Below are 16,548 nucleotides of genomic sequence, written 5' to 3'. Positions count from 1 at the left end.
AGCACTCTATATCTTCTTGGAATACAGTCTTCATGTTCTTGCATCTTTGATTTAAAAGGGATGGAGAGGGGAAGGCAGGTTCCTTCTTGCTGAAATTCTTTATCTAGCTTGCTGTTGTAGCAGTTTCACTGATTTACTACAGCTTCCCTTTTTGCAACATAACATTTAGTTTCTGTTCCAAAAGATCAGCTTCTCTGTGTTATCTTTATTATTGAGAAAATTCTATTGTAAGGTGTTACTTATTAACCTTGAAATAGTTTTATTGGAAAAAAAATTCTTCTGGGTAGCACACTCTGGTTGACTTTCTTCTTGAATTTAGAATAGTAATTATATCTTGGATGGTTATCCTCAACAGTAGTTTTTGTTCCTATAAGGATCTTTATTTCCAAGTATTTGTACTTCAGACTTGAAAGGTTGTGCTGAAAGGTCTTAGAATTGCCCTTTCCAAAAGCACTTTTCAAAACCAGATTCTGAGCACGTTTAGATTTAAACTATTTGCATTGTACTTGTCCCCAAATAGTAGAACACTATTCTTTTCCTTTACATAAGGAAGGAATGTTTTCCAATTAACGCTCTAATTTCCAGGACGTTCTTGAAAAGGTCTAACCAACCATTTATTGATGGAAAGGATTAAAAAACCCATCCTCTTAATAGTTAGATTATTTTACTTCTGTTTCTCATTTCCCCCCTCACTGTGGTTAGCAAATAGTTCTTCCCACAGCATGTATTGCTTTCCTTGTAAAACAAAAAGTATTCAAAACTTAGGCTGAAATCCAAAGTTCTGTTTATGAAGGACTTGAACATTAGGAAGCTTGACACTGATGTTTCCTTTGTTGGAGGTAGGATAAGGGAACAGAAATCTTTATAAAATATTTCTTTTTCAATTTTTAACTATTTCTGCAATACTTATTATTGTGCTGAAACTCCTGCTTTCCACCTGCTTTCCCAAACTGTCTCCCTTTAATACAGTGAGCTTTTTATATGCAAAAAGCAGCATAAAGTTGTAACTTCGCTGTGGTAGTTTGATCTTGCTTAGACTAAATTAATTCTACATTCCTGATTGTTGTGATGTTAGTGTCACTTGCTTGAAGCTCTGTTTTTATTTTCCATCTCTTTCTGTAAGATACTTCTGTTCATTTCTTCTGGAATAATGGGCAAAATAGAACATAAAACTTACATTGGTTTATGTTCCTCTATTGCTAGTCCAGAAACTCTTTTAATTTTTAGGGGAAATACTTGTAGTAAGAAAGACCTTTGTCAAATACCTGAAAGCACTGGCAATAGATGTTTCAGCCTCAATCACTGGGGGGATGTGCAGGGGTGTGGGTGTGTTATAAGACTGTGGGGAAAAGATTTAGAATTCTTGCCTTTGTCTCAGTCTGTAAGAGAGTGAGAACAGTACCTACATCACAGGGTATTAGAGGCTTGATTTGTTAATGTTTTAAAAGAATGCTGATGGCCTCTGGAAGGTGCTGCAGAAGTGCATAGTGTTACTGTCTCAAGGCTGAATATCGTTGGTTTTTGTTTTTTTTTCCTGTACTGGCAATGCATAGGTCTAACACAGTTAGGGAAAGAATTTTGTTTGGTGTCTCTTTAAAGAAAATGCAAAAGTGCTTTGCTGGGGAGAATAGAAAGGGGCTTTCTGAAGAGGTGCTGAAGACATGAAAATTCAGAGTGGTGATTGGTCACCTCTGCTTGATTGACAGGTTGCAGGGAAAAACAAAAACCCATTTGTTCTGGCTTAATGGAACTGGAAAACAGAAAATGAGTATCAGGTAAAAATTCCTTTTTTAAAATCTTTGCAGTTCTCCTATAAAAGGTGGAGTTTTTACGCAAATTTACTCCTTCCCCGCTCCAATAAATTAGGAGTAGGTATTGCAGAAAGAGGTAGTTACTAAGTTGTATAATGTGGGTTGTCTGTCAGTGCGTTTTCTAGGGGGCAGGTGTTGTGGAACACCACAGCAGCCACTGCTGTTGGGGCAGCTTAGCAAGAAGGCAGAGGATGCAAAGGGTGTAGTGACTAAGCCCTGAACAGGGCCCAGCTCTCTGGTAGGCTCATTAGCAGGACGTTGAAGGGGAAGCTTTTATTTTCACTTCCTATACTGTGCCTGCTTTGTGAATAAAGTCTGTCAGTTTCTACTGCTATCAATTTGGAATCTTTCATGAGCATTATTACAAAATTCACTGAAAAGTGAATAGCTAAAAAAAGTAAGCTTTGTTTTAAAGTAACTTCCATCTAGCAGTATGCTGTCATACAGATTTTATGATAAATTTCAATGTCAGCAACACAGTTTTGAGAACCATAACTGAAAATTACTAATTTCTGTTAATTATTTTGTATGTTGATGTATTTCAGATTGAAGGACAAGGACACGGTGCAGTTTTTGACTGCAAGTGCTCTCCCGACGGACAGCATTTTGCATGTACTGATTCTCACGGTCACCTTCTGATTTTTGGCTTTGGTTCCAGTAGCAAATATGACAAGGTACAGTGCAAGATGAAAATCAAAATGTTTGTCTGTGTTGAATGCATTTGCGCAAACTTTTGGTCAGAGCTTCATTTCAAGAGGCCATATCTTGACASAATTTCACACCATTAATGTGGGATGTTTTGGAAGCCTGTTGTTGACAATGAGGGTCAACAACATTATCTTTCATTATCTTTTTTTTTTAATTATGGAAACATTCTGTTAAGCTACTATTTACATGGGAAGTTCACGATGATGATGATATAATGATGTTAATAATAATAATTTAAAAGCAAAATTAAAAACTAACCAGTCATTGTCCACTCTCTTAAATGGYAAGGTTACAAGTATCTTCTAATGAATCCACATGGATAACAGGAATCAGCTGCAGTGGAACTGATAATAGTTAAATGTTTTACTTTAACTATTTTTTCTCGTTCCTAAGACCCAAAATAGAGCTAATTCCTGTTATCTGTATTTAAATATTGCATAGCCTYTGAGGGAATTATTTACAAAAAAAGTGCTGTGTGTTTTAGTGGTGCAATTTTATGTCTGTTAATGAAACATCATCATGAATGCCTTTGTGCTTATACAGCAACATTTCACCATTAGTGTGATTAAAATATTATATCTTTATYCTAATGTCATAGTCTACATTGTGTGTTCTGAGTGCGGGTATCTTGCCACAGACCCTCATGACTGTAAAAATACGTGGTGTTATTTTTTTCCTGTGTGGAAGAACRTGCTCTGTGAACCGGACACATTTGGAGTGTCCACAAGATCATAGCTGTTCTTTWRTCACACAGGGAAGTAATGAGGTGTGTCTCTTCTCCCTTTTCCTAAGATTTAAGTAGACCTATCTGCTCCAGGATATTCATCTCTGCTTCTGGTAGCTGACAGTTGAATGCTTTGAAATGCTGTTTTTTGGGTCTTGCCTCCTGCTTTGGATCTTTGGATTCAGGCTGGTTTTGAATGCTTTGTGGCAAACAGCAGTGCAGAGACTTGAAGGAGGGAGAGCAAAAGGAATTTTAATCTTTRTTTTATAAGCTACTGCATTTCTTACTGTAGTCTTACTGGGGATTTATTTTTTTCTCCTTGTGTCTCATYTATGATTTGAAGTCTTCAGCTCTAAGATGCTGTTGCTATCCCTCWGTTATTACTAGCTGTGCATGTCCCATTCCATTCCAAATAGAAYAAATTAGTAGTGGCATCGCAAGCAAGGAAAACCAGGATTATCAGATAATTTTCTTTGTCTTTCTGAGTTCTTAGTGTTCCAAACTTTAAAGCCTGTTGTAATAGGAATATTTTTCTTACCATGTCCATGGATTRTCTCAGGTTTCTTTTCCTCTCCTACTGTTTTGGAAGTGTGTMGTCCTCTGCTACTACTCTACTACTGTAGTCCTCCAGAAATGCTGGAAAATAAATTGAAACTGTGAGTCTYTTTGTCTTTGCTGTGATAGATCAGGATTTTTCTTTATACTGCYGTTTGAGAATTTACCTGTGAGGGRTTAAATGTTTGAAGAATGAATACGATTGCTTTTCCATGCTTGAATTCTACACACACATGGTTTTCTGGGGTTTTTTACTGCAGCTGCTAAGAAAAGATTATGTTGAAAATGTTTCATTTTATTGAATGATTTAAAATGATCCTCTACAGTGGTTTCTGTGCCACTGTTACTCTTGGCATGCTTGATCATAGAAGAAATGGGAGCAAATAGGACTTACACTTGTTACCACTTAATSTCAGTCTTCCACTCACAGAAAACTYAGCTTGGAAGTTGTCTGATCTTTTCCATGTGTGGTTTCATCGCCTCTGTTTTTGTCTGACCCGAGTTATGGGAAAATGTAACTACAGGTAGGTAGGTGCTGGAGATAGTATTCTTTTTTCTGTCTTCATCCCCTCCGACATTGGGGAGGGTTTCAGACATCTTGTCAGACTGTGATCTGGTAGGGTATGTGTTTTTTTTGGCTTTAGGTGTTTTCCATCTCTTTGGGGAAATGAATTTTACAGAAGAAAAAAGTGTGGTAACCTGTCCTATATTCCTGCATTTTTGAATTGACAGTGATTACAGCTGAGATAATGTTTACTCTACTGAAAGGACAAGCTTCTTTTTTTTTACGGCCCCATTTTTTCATGTTACGTTCAGACAGTATCTGTGTTTTCTAGTTGACTGGAAACAATGTCTAGGGTTTTTTTCCCCTGCAGTGTGAGCTTGGCCACAGTGAAGATAAACGGGGTGGGGTATCTGCTTGGTTGGTCTTTGTTTATTTTGTTTGTTTTTAACATTTTTTTTCTTAAATTTTTATGGTACATATTTTTGTGCAGTAATTCTTTAATGGGGTAAGAAAAAAGAATACATTTGCTGCTTGTTTGGGGTTCCTTGAGCCAGTCTCAGCTGAAATTTTGTAGTGTGTCATCACCAGAGCTGAGCTGAGTTCACTGTCAACAGGGCATGTGCACTTCAGAAGTTCTTGGTTAGGTGGAAATTTGTTCAGAAATGCCTAGCAGTTCTAAAGTGTAAGCTACTATTCTGTTGATTTTAAATCATAGACTATTCTGACCCACTAGGTTCGAGACCAGCTCCTAGCTCTGCACAAAAGACCATCATACACCTTAGGGCATTGTCCAAATGCTTTTTGARCTCTGGCAGGCTTGATGCTGTGACCACTTTYCTGGGGACTCTGATCTCTGAGCTTTCTAAAGCTTCTGCTCCTGCAGACTGCCCAAACCACAGTACTTCRTTGCAAGGTCACAGTTGTGTGGTGGATTGGTGCAGTACTGGGGAAAAACTCTTTGTGTAACTGTGCCCATTTGGAGAAACTGAGCATTTTGAATGTGTGATTGGAGGAGAGTCTCTGCATAGAGCTCAGACCTTGTGGAAAGCTTTTGTGCTCATTCTCAAGCTGGGTTTGTGAAGTCATGTGAATAGAAGACTCATGCGCAGATGGTGATGTGGCATCATCCTGCTGTCATGAATTCTGTCTCTAATAGTACATTAATGAGTAAGTCTCATTGTTAGTACTTCTAGCTGKTTGTCTGCTGGAATGTCTAATTCTTCTGATTTTTCTCAGGATAAGATAYTGTTCTGGWTTCCAGCAGGGATATTCTACCTAAGAGGTGGCCTGRGCCTATGTTCTCCAAGAAATGCCATGTTACCTTATGGAGTAGAAAATAGTCATTTACTCTCTCTGCTATACTTGMTTGCAGTAGAGGGTGCACAAAAATGCTAATGCAACAAAGTTCCTCATGATCTTGCACCAGGTCTTCCCTTTGCTTGCAAAACCTGGTTTGCAGACAGCACTGTACAGCCAAATCACAGCATAATAAAACTCAGTTTGTATGGCCCTGCAACTGGAAACTCTCTTTTTCTCAATGTGGGAGGTACGTAGTAGGAAGAGTGATACTAGGTTTAAGTAATGCRTATTCTATTATTATGATTTTAGGAGACATAAGTCCTCCTAGAGGGCTCATATTGAGCTGTTATGAGATGAAAGAACAAAGGTGTTAAGCAGGCCTTGATTCTGTCAGTCAGCCACATAAACACACTTTTATCTTTCTCATTCACCCTCTGTTAACAAAAACTCTGGCAAYAAAATTTCATCCAGTCTGCTTCTTACTGCAGTGGGATATCACCTTGATCATACACATTTTGTAAGAATAGTCTTTTGAATCCCTGAAGTAAATTCTTTTCCACTGCATCTTTCTATGTATCTTTCCAATTTCTTCCGGTTGCTATTTTWCTGAGTTTTTTGTGGGGTCTAGATCCAATGATTCCTATGTTTTTTTTCCCCAACTTGTTTTTTTTTTCAATCAACTTCATATGGATGCACTTTGTGATGTTGTAATTGACAATCTTCTGTCATTTTTGTTTCCTGGTCTTCTCACTTCCAGGGTGAGAGACCTTTGTCATTGAGAGACCAGAACTCTGAGTAGCTGCTTATAATCTCTGGTTTTTACATAAAAAGTTGCTGGAAACTCTGCTATGGATTGATGATRATAGAGCATGCTCTCCAGAAATCAGGGTGTGTTTTGTGACAACTTGGTCATTCTTTTCTCCATGCTCAAAAGACAAGATTTTTTTTTTTATATCTCTGTGCAATAAGTCAATAATTGAATTGTTTTTATACTGCACTGAAATTTGTGTGAGTGATGATTTTAAGGTTTTATTCTCACTTGTTCAAAGTTCAACTGAATACATAAGCTGCCACAGGGTTTATTTGCCTCTAGGTAGTTTTGGTATGTGTAGTGTATGTATCAGCTTCTCTTCTATTCAGTTTTTCTTTTCTCCTTGTGCTTCAAAATCTTTCAGATTGCACAATACTGAGATACATGTGCAAGTGAAGGATGGACCATAAATCATGTTTGTTTGGACAAAAGAATTGCTCAGTCTTGAGGGTCTGTGGAAAGTCATCTATAATCAATTATGATTAGGTGTACAGAAATAAAGAAGGAAACTTAGAGCCTGAAAAATTCCATTTTTATCTCAGCTTTATTTTACCTACTGAAACTTTTTCTGATGTCTAGCATTATAGTAGATATATATGTATTTGGGTGATGTTAAAATATTTGGCAATGYGCTGATACAATTAATACTTTTCCTAGTCTTCTTTCTGCACCACACCTTGTAAGTCTGTGACACAATTTTTTATTATCAGAATATGTATTCATTTATTCRAACTATAGAAGAAAATTGATAAATTAATATATTCATGCTGTATTTGGTCAGATGTCTTCAAGTAGTTTGAACATGTGGATTATTCTCTTTTCAGTGTAATATAGAAAAGGAGTACTAGGAAACAACATAATAATGAAGTCATTAAATTTTCCCCTTTAAACTGAAATAAACACATCAGTTTATGCCCCGTTTTTTGCAAAAGTGACCATGAGTAGCATTAAAAATATTTTTGGCATTTCTGTATGCTTTCTTATTAGGTTCTTTAAAAAAATTACAAAATGACTTTGTTTACAGATAGCAGATCAGATGTTCTTTCATAGTGATTATCGGCCCCTTATCCGTGATGCCAACAACTTTGTCCTGGACGAACAGACACAGCAGGCTCCACACCTTATGCCTCCCCCATTTTTGGTTGATGTGGATGGCAACCCTCATCCTGCAAGRTATCAAAGACTAGTTCCTGGTCGTGAGAACTGCAGGGAGGAGCAGCTTATTCCTCAGATGGGAGTGACATCTTCAGGTATGGAAAATTTCGCTTTGCTAAACAGTAGTCTATCTAGTTATCTCCAGTTTTTCTACACTTTCACTTTGTCCTTTTGTTTTTTTYATTTATGGGCATAGTGGCACATGCGGTGTGGAAGAATTTCAATGTCTTTGGCACTGATTGCTTCTGACAATTTCACTTGCAGTACTGTCATCAATCAAGTTGGCACTACCTGATGCTACAACACCAGTTAGCTCATTACTGCAACAATATATGATACTGAATGAGCTCTCAGTTATCTCTTTGGGATAACATTTCCTGCTTTAGAATACTTAGGAARCAGGCTGATCTTCCAAGGATCAGTTGGAAAAGGTAACACCTACAAGAAGAGAAAAAGGAGAAGACATCTGAAACAAGCAAAATTTTCCTCTTTAGATGAAGACAGTTATTAATTTAAAGCTTTGTTGATTTGGTGAAAGAACCAAAGACTCCGTAAAGATACAAAATCTAGGAAGTTCCTTGAAAGTTTTATTTTTTATGCGCATGGCATGGGAAGAGCATGCATCAGTTGGGCCATTGGCTGGCTGGCTGTTGGGAACTGCCTAAAGGTGTTTCACTCAGATAGGGSTGGAAAAGCAATGCCTGCTTATTATGTGTCACTAGTTTGATGCTGGTATGAATGAGTAAACAGTGACTGGTGAAAGTAGCTTTAAATGTTTTCAAGATAAGCATTGTTAAGTATTTGGATATTCCTGAAAATAGTGTGCCTGTAAATTGTAATTTGTATGTTCATGATAGTTAAGATTGTGGTGTGTGAGACATGCCAGAAAGGGTAACTGAGAGTGTTTATACCAAAGGATGTTTTTTTYCTCATYTGTAGACCTCAGGATTATAGGACAWTGAAKATATAAATATTTTTAGGGATKAATTTTCCTTCAAAATTACGGGAAGAAATGCTACCTGAGAAGCAACTGTAAGAAGGAAAAAATCCTTCCTGGTGAATGTAGACTTGTTAGTGGCTTTGAAAAAAAAATTGATTTTTAGGAAAGGATGCCACTTTACTTCATTTTGATAGTTAAAGTATTCATCCATTTCATTGTGAAATTCTCCAAATTTAAATGTCCTGGGCACATTATTCAGTATGTCTTGAAACAAGTCAGATTCTGCACACAGACCCAACAAAAACAAATTTAGTGGTCCGTCTACACGACACATGAACACCTATAGAAGATGATGTCCATAGCATTTTGTTCAATATCATGAAGCCATCTGCCAGCCTGATGGATGATGCAGAGATACAAGATATTTTTCTACTCTTTTACAATATAGCAACAATGTATGCAGTCATATGCAGAGCTAAACAGTGTTTATATATTTCACATGTTCCCTTCCACTAAGGAAATTCCTTTTCTTTCTGAAGCCTTATTGTGGGATTTAATGCTCATTCAGAGCACTGACCATTTGTTTCTTGCCAAGTGTACTGTAGGGGTTGTTAAGAGTAGGGGGAATTCAGATAGTCGTACTTGATTYGCTGCCTTGATGTWCGTGAAACTMCTTGAAACCAGACAYTTTGAAAAAATCAAATGTACACCARTGTCTTTATTATTTAATTTAAAAAGAAACYACTTTCTGTTTCTTACTAAGGCATTGTTTCACAGGCTAGATACATAAAAACATTTTGTTTAGACAGTAGTTTCTTTATTTAAGATCATTCTTGGGTTATTAGTAGSATTTCCCATTGTTCTCAGTAGACAGTATGTCTGCTCACGAGATCAACAAATTAATCTGTCTCACTAAATGAGTCAGAAAACATCCAGCTGTGGTTWTGCCAGAGTTCATTCCATGATTCTGAGTTTCTGCTGTTTTAGGGAAGTTGACTTCAATAACCTTGAAAGCCTGAGAACCCTATCTTTAATATTTATGTCGTTATTATGTTCTACATACTGTTAACAGATAACTGTGCAGCCACAAAATCACAGCTCTTTGTTTCATAGCACAATTACTGTAATATCTAGTCTTTGATCTTACAAAGTACAGTTTATACTGTGATATTTCTTTGGAATCATGCTGGAAAAAATARTTTCTATGTCTTGTTTCTTTGCACATTGTTTTCCCTCATTATAAAATTTTGCAAGTTCTGTTTCTCTTGACTTCAGCTTTCCACCACTCTACCTTCTCACTATTCTGTATAGAGGTGTATGACTTCTTTTTGAATCAGTACCATAACCCTTGTCTTTTTTTCTATACCTCTCTAAGTGGTTTTTGTGATCATTGTGAGTATGAAAACGGTTTTTGTGTTACTCCAGTTTATGTGCTGTCTATTTTGCTTGCTGCTCAGAAACAGTAATCTTACAATTAACCTTGTAATAATTTCTTTGGGATTGTTTCCCATCTTCTATTCAAATGCCTTACCCAAAAGGTTTCTTGGCTCTTTTACATACCAAAGAAAATTACCATTACTTGATCTGTGTAGTCCTTATGCCCATGTGGAGCTCAGTCAAGAATTTTTACTGATTGGTGGTCAACAGTATAGATAATTATTTTCTAAATMAGTTAGACCTTCTTGGTAGTTCTTTCATTGAAGCTTATAAAGTGTTTTATAATGCATTTGAGGCAGGCTAATCTTTCATGTGAACCATTTGCATTGACTGAGCTGACAAACAACAGTTGTATTAAGCTTCTGTGGCTTGCTGGCACTTGATCAAATTTAAACTTTTATTAGAAGTGAACTGTGATCATCTTGACCCTGCTTCAGAAAATATAACACTCTCAAATATATTAGGAAATGAAGTTGTCCTGCTTTAAGAGATGGTTGCKAGAAAACTAAGTATTAGTCCATAGCTGCACATGGTAATTTACTGTACTTGTAAGTTTAAAAGCTAAAACTTAGATGAGCTGTCTTTAACATGAATTCCTTCAAAATTTACATTTGTGTGTTGTTCTCTTGTATATTTTACTTCACAGGATTGAATCAAGTTCTYAGTCAGCAAGTAAATCAAGAAGTTAGTCCGTTGGATAGCATGATTCAAAGGCTTCAGCAAGAGCAGGACCAGAGACGATCTGGGGAGGCAGGAACCAGTAGCACTAGCCGGATAAACAGAGGTAAATCACTGGGGGATGGGTGTTGAGGCAAACATAAATCCCTTCATATTGTCCATGATCTGTGCATTCTGTTGAACTAGTAGAAAGGAGGTATGGAGCTGTAGAAAATAGTACACCTTTCCCATAGTTTTTTTGCATTTTTGCAAAATGTTGGGGTTCTTAACATTATAGATTTATCTTTGTTATTGTCTGCTCACTCAGGGAATAGCAGTAGCAGCAATCCCTTCAGAGTAACTACCCTACTGTTTAATCTGGAATTGGTTATCTAGATTGAAATCTGACTCGTTTCAAATAAGGACACAGGAGAATGAAATATGGAGCAACTTTGCAGAGAAACAAGTAGTTCMTTCCACTTTTCTATGTCTTACACTAAAGTACACAGTAGTTTTCAACATTTTAAAAAACACTAAAAAARTGTAGTACTCTACTACATGTAAAGTTAATTCATCATTTTAATWATGGTGAACTAATTTTACTTGTAGTAGAGTAAGTTTAAGATTACATGATTAGCAATCCACTAGAGTARGCAAGAATAGTTTGTGTGTGTAAGGATATGGAAAAATGTTGATATTTTGCTACTGTATAAGTGTTCAAAGGCTCTTGCATGTGTATGTGGTTTTGTTTTGTGTTGGTTTGGTTATTTTTAACTTCTTGACCATTTCAATTTTTTTGTCTGTAAATTTTGCAGCTTAATTCCTAATTTCCTGTGTTAAGGCTTCCTTTTTTTTTTGAAGGTAGAAAACTGTTTAGGGAGCACAATGATTCAGTGAGATAGCTCACTGTTTTATAACAYAGATCTAGAGTGCAGTAGCAACAGTCAACTTTGCATAAATGTTTTCAAAAGTATTTTTAAAGAAGCAAACATATGCTTCACTTCAGATTGTTGATACACCTGCTTCTTTTCAGTGTGAATTTTTAAACAGTGCTGCAGCCCAGTAGCTGTTTGTGCTRTATTGTGGTGACTGCAGGAACTGCTGAAATAGTTATATTCAGTTAATACTATTTCTTTTGAAGTAATAGATCAAGTAAAGTTATTTTTTTCATTTCATTCTAAGTTTTGCTTTTTAAATGCTTCCCTAACAATTTCAGATCAAGAACTATTGCTTTTTGACTTTTTAGGGTCTGTGAGCTCTACCTCAGAAGTACATTCCCCACCAAATATCGGGCTGAGGCGCAGTGGACAAATAGAAGGTGTGCGTCAGATGCACAGCAATGCACCAAGAAGTGAAATCGCCACTGAGCGGGACCTGGTGGCTTGGAGTCGCAGGGTTGTAGTGCCTGAGCTGTCTTCTGGTGTGGCCAGGTAAACATAGGCTGAGAATTCTACTGTGGTGAACTTAATTAAAATGAGCAGTTTTGGAATTCCTAATGCCATTCACACTGGAATTGTGTAGTATTTTTATATTTTATTGTCTCAAATTTCTTATAAAATCAGTTTCAGTTTGAAATCACTTGTTTGTGTTATCACTTGAAAAATCTTGGAATTCCAGAAGGATTGGGAATAAAAATCAGCCATTTCATGAATAACACAGTAATTGGACTTGTACAGGCAGTGAAATCTAGTTGCCTCAATATTTWCTGACTTGTAGCATAAGGTTACATATTTTAACTCCTTTTATTCCTGTCATTATGTGGCATTTTATGGTTGAAATACTTACCTAATCTATTAAGTGCCTGAAATGAATTTTGATTTCCAAACTGGAACTTTTTCAATAATAAACTCTTGTGATGAATACTTAAATCAGTAAGTCACAAAAACTACTTGCCATAGGCAAGCATAAACTGCTCTAGTTTAATAAAATAAAATGAAAATCTTACTTTGTTTGAAAAAATCTAATCTTGAAGCCATATGCTAATGTAAAGAGAARAACTACTGTTCAAAGAATGTTATAGATGTTGAAAGTGTATTCCTTGATTTGGAATGGATCCTCTCAGTTGTAGTAATGTTCTTTAAAGTTAACATCTCAGTTTTCTTTTTTCAGTAGGCAGGAAGAATGGAGAACAGCAAAGGGAGAAGAAGAAATAAGGGTGTATCGATCAGAAGAGAAGAGAAAACACATAATAAGTCACATTCCAAGAGAAAATAAAATACCTACTTTCTCCAAGGTAAGTAGCCCACCTGTACCTTATCACAGAATGAAGCATAAAATTTAACTCAATAAATTGGGTCACATAAGTTTTAAATTTAAAAACCAGGGTACAGGAGTTTGTTTACCTCCCCAGAATKAGGGGGTGAACTGTCTGTACTAATGTTTCAATACGTTCTGAATAAACACGATTGCTTTCTGAAGTGGGGGCAAATCCCTGCAAATCTGGTGTTAGGGACATGATTTGCTGTAGGGAGTCTGTCGCTATCAATCAATACACCCCAGTGCTGTTGTCTACTGCTTGACATGCTGTTCTGTGGAAAGGTTCTATTAAAACTCAAGTCACAGTTCTTTGCCTTAACGCATTAAGACTTTCCAAATAGAGAATTGGGTATTTTCTCTCATGGTACCTGAAAAATCATATTGTGGGCTGTTATGGGATATATATCTAAGTCATGCTTTTTGMTAGAACTGGAGTACATTTTCAGAAAGGAAGAAGACAGGATAGATTAAGTAGAAGGCAATAAGTTACATTAAGAATTAAATTGTCTTGTGACTATCACACAACTGTGACTTGTTTGTTGTAAAACAACTTGTAAAAAAATTTAATCTTCCTTTGCTGGTGAAAAAATGGATATTCTATGCTTGCAGAAAGAATTTTATGTCTTCTTTGTTTAAAATTTAGTTTTATCTATGAATTACACATGCTTATAAATGCTTTTCTAGCTAAATAACCAACTGTATTTTTGTAATAAAGGAAGTAAATTTTAGTAACTGTARAGGAGAACCCATGCTTTTAATTTTGTAGTATGCTTAGCATAGAGGAGATTGTTTTCACCCTCAAGCAAAAGCTTGTAAAACACAGCCTTCAGGARCACCTGCAAATTGTTGCAATTGTGATTCAAAAGTGAAAATCACTTATGGGATATAAAGTGGAAAAATGAATAAATGAAATTAAAAGAATGAGTATGCAAAAGATTACAGCTCTTCAGTTTAGCTCTTAGAGTACCATACTTCATGCCTGTGCTGTATATTGCTCACTTTCTAGCGAAGGAAGGAACTGAGATTGGGAGCAATCCAAAAATAAGTAAATTTCATATGCTTTATAGGGATTTTGTAATTTTTAATAATGATGAATTAATTTTACATGTAGTAGAAGAAGTTTCGGATTAGTAAGTTTATATTTTRTACTAAATTTAGTATTGTTTTGCTCTTTTCATACTCAACCAAAGTAAAAATTTCAAATAAGCAATGTGAGCACACCCCTACCCACAGTCCCCTCATAACTTTAAATTTCTTTATTAAATTTTCTTCTTTATTTTTCCTTCAATTTCTTTCTTGTATTAAAATTTGAATTTGTTGCTATCTTAGCATATCAGCACCATTTTTTGTTTTGAGTTCAGCAGTCAACAGCATGGTGTGTTTGTCCAGGGTACACTGAAAAAAAACTTGCTTGCTTTTATCTCSAGTTATTGTACTTAGAGTGGGAAAGCTTTATGCCAAGTGACAGGACTCATTAGTGAAATACCAGGACATCAGAAATCTTTGTAACACTTATTTTTCTCTTGGGAATAATAAAAAATGGGCCTGAAATATTCAGATTTTAACAAATGTTATTTCTGTCTTGAGGGAATGTATTTTGGTGCTGAATTACAGACTTTATTTAAATTAAACAGTCACGCTGCTCAACAGTTTCTATTTCCTTGTCAAAAAGATCCTTCCTGATAATGTGAATTCATACCAAATTACCATTAAATTTCTAATTGGGTTACAGTTTTCTTCTAAAATATCAGTAGGTCATAAAATTTTAACAGAGTAGGCTAGCTGGTCCAGCATTTTGGTTTTAGCAATTACTTTCATTATATCTTTGAAATAAAAAAAACTTAATGCAAATGTTTTTTAAAATCCTGTTTCAAAAAAAGTTTTTAGTCTCCAGACTTTATTGGTAGCAGTGGATCATCTGAGCTGCATATTTTTATTGCAGATATTTATGCCCTTGAACTCCTTCAGAGTAACTGCTACTTAGGAATAACTTCAGTTTCATGTATTTACAGCTGGGGGGGCTCTGTGAYCTGGATTCTGGATTCTCAGAATGTGAGGGAAAGATAACTTGATAAATCCTTTAGTCACTTGCCACCTTTGTTCTCAGGAAATACAGGAAAAACCCAGGCAATCATGGTCTTTTCATTTGACTRTGTCAGTAAACTTTCTGTATTAAAATTACCAATTAATTTAGTAATACTTACAGAACACTTAAAACCTTCATAAACCCTACTGGATACTTTTTTATGGCATCTCAGAATAAAAGATTGTATTCTTCCATAGATGATCCTTCATTAAATATGTCTCTTTTTGGAGGACTCAGACTGCTGAGAAGTACATTAATTCAAATCTCTTGAGTAAAATCTCAGAGAGATTCAGAAATAAGTAGGTATCCCATGGGCTTTAAATAGCAAGTTTCAAGAAGAAAAAGGTGTTTGATTTCAAGTGATTGAGTCTCACAATTAAAGGAACTGCTCAGATTTTCATTTTTGTTGTTGCTAATGGTTAACATGAGCAACACTTCTGCTCAGTAGTGTCTGAGCAGCAGGAATAGTGAATTGAAATTGTACTCTTCTGTAGTGTTCACAATAAAATCAAACACCTGGGAAGAGAAGCAAGCCTGACTGCAATCTAAAAACTGTTGTGYAATATTTTTCATGTCGTTTTAAATAGAAATTAATGACTTGATTATAGTTGCTCTTCTGTTGCTGTTCTTTGCAGTGATGGTGTGACTTTAATTGCAAACTGTGTTAGGYTGAAGATAGAACTGAAAAGCACAGTGTAAATCTTCCTTTTCCTTGAGAACATTCAGTAGGTTTTGATACTGATTCCTTGTAAGTTATGTTCACAGCATTATTGCAAGACTACAGTTCTTATTGCATAGTGAATTCTTATGGGTTTAGTTAGAGAATTATGATCTAAAGGGGATGGCGAACACCTYCAACAAAATACAGGCCAAGACATTCTCTTCCAGTAATCTCTAGACTTAATAACTACAGTATCAAGAATTCTAGAAAATATATAGTACTCTATAGTACTGCAGATATTTATGCCCACAGCTTCTATGGGGTCAGAGTTAAACAAGGCYCCTATTAACACATTGTCTTGATAGGCAAATTCAGTTGTATTCATWCCAGTAGGAAATACTGATTTTTATATCAACTTTTGAAATTTAKCAGATCTGTTCATATTATAATGATAAAATAATATTTTGTTCTTTTCTACCTGAAAGAAGTCAAAAATACAAAAGTAAAATGAAAAGGTGGGCAGGAATGAATGCTAGCATTTTGGATTGCAAGCTAAAGTGYTGGTCAATAAGGAAGAACACAGAGCAGCTGTAATTACATTTTGAGGAGATTCTAAAGTCCTATTGCCAACTTTTAATCCAGRGTCATTGTAGGGTGTGTTAAAAGTAGTACAGAATTATAGCCTTTCTTCTCTAACAATATCTGCAATTTAAATGGAAGTCACATAAGTRTTCTGCTATTGAAAGCCCACATTCTTTTGACACAGGTCATACTGAAAAGTATTTGTATRTGACCATTTAAGGGAGTAATGGAGTTGTGGGGGAGAAACTAAAAGCTTGGGTATTTTGACCTGAATAGAATTTAGTAAATAGTATCTAATATCACTGACCTGCAGGCTCAATGAAAAACTTGGTTTGACTTTCAAAATCATTAGTGAGGAATA

General features: G+C 35.7%; 1 protein-coding gene across 3 annotated transcripts in view; it reads left to right on the top strand.

Moving 5' to 3' along the window:
• The window catches only part of PHIP (pleckstrin homology domain interacting protein), a 96,693-nt gene that overhangs the window by 40,943 nt on the left and 39,202 nt on the right, over positions 1-16,548 (top strand). For 2 of the 3 annotated variants that reach the window (XM_057369325.1, XM_057369333.1), the window contains 5 exons: positions 2,357-2,485; positions 7,438-7,663; positions 10,592-10,729; positions 11,849-12,032; positions 12,712-12,835. In XM_057369325.1, the coding sequence (XP_057225308.1) occupies positions 2,357-2,485; positions 7,438-7,663; positions 10,592-10,729; positions 11,849-12,032; positions 12,712-12,835 (801 nt within the window). The remainder of the gene's footprint in view (positions 1-2,356; positions 2,486-7,437; positions 7,664-10,591; positions 10,730-11,848; positions 12,033-12,711; positions 12,836-16,548) is intronic. The other variant, XM_057369342.1, reaches the window with a different exon arrangement.

Source organism: Malurus melanocephalus, unplaced genomic scaffold (assembly GCF_030028575.1).
Source record: "Malurus melanocephalus ecotype Western Australia unplaced genomic scaffold, MMel_1.1 scaffold_4, whole genome shotgun sequence".
Taxonomy (NCBI): Eukaryota; Metazoa; Chordata; class Aves; order Passeriformes; family Maluridae; genus Malurus; species Malurus melanocephalus.
The sequence above is the reverse complement of the archived record's forward strand: the minus strand, read 5'-3'. Positions and strand labels throughout refer to the sequence as shown.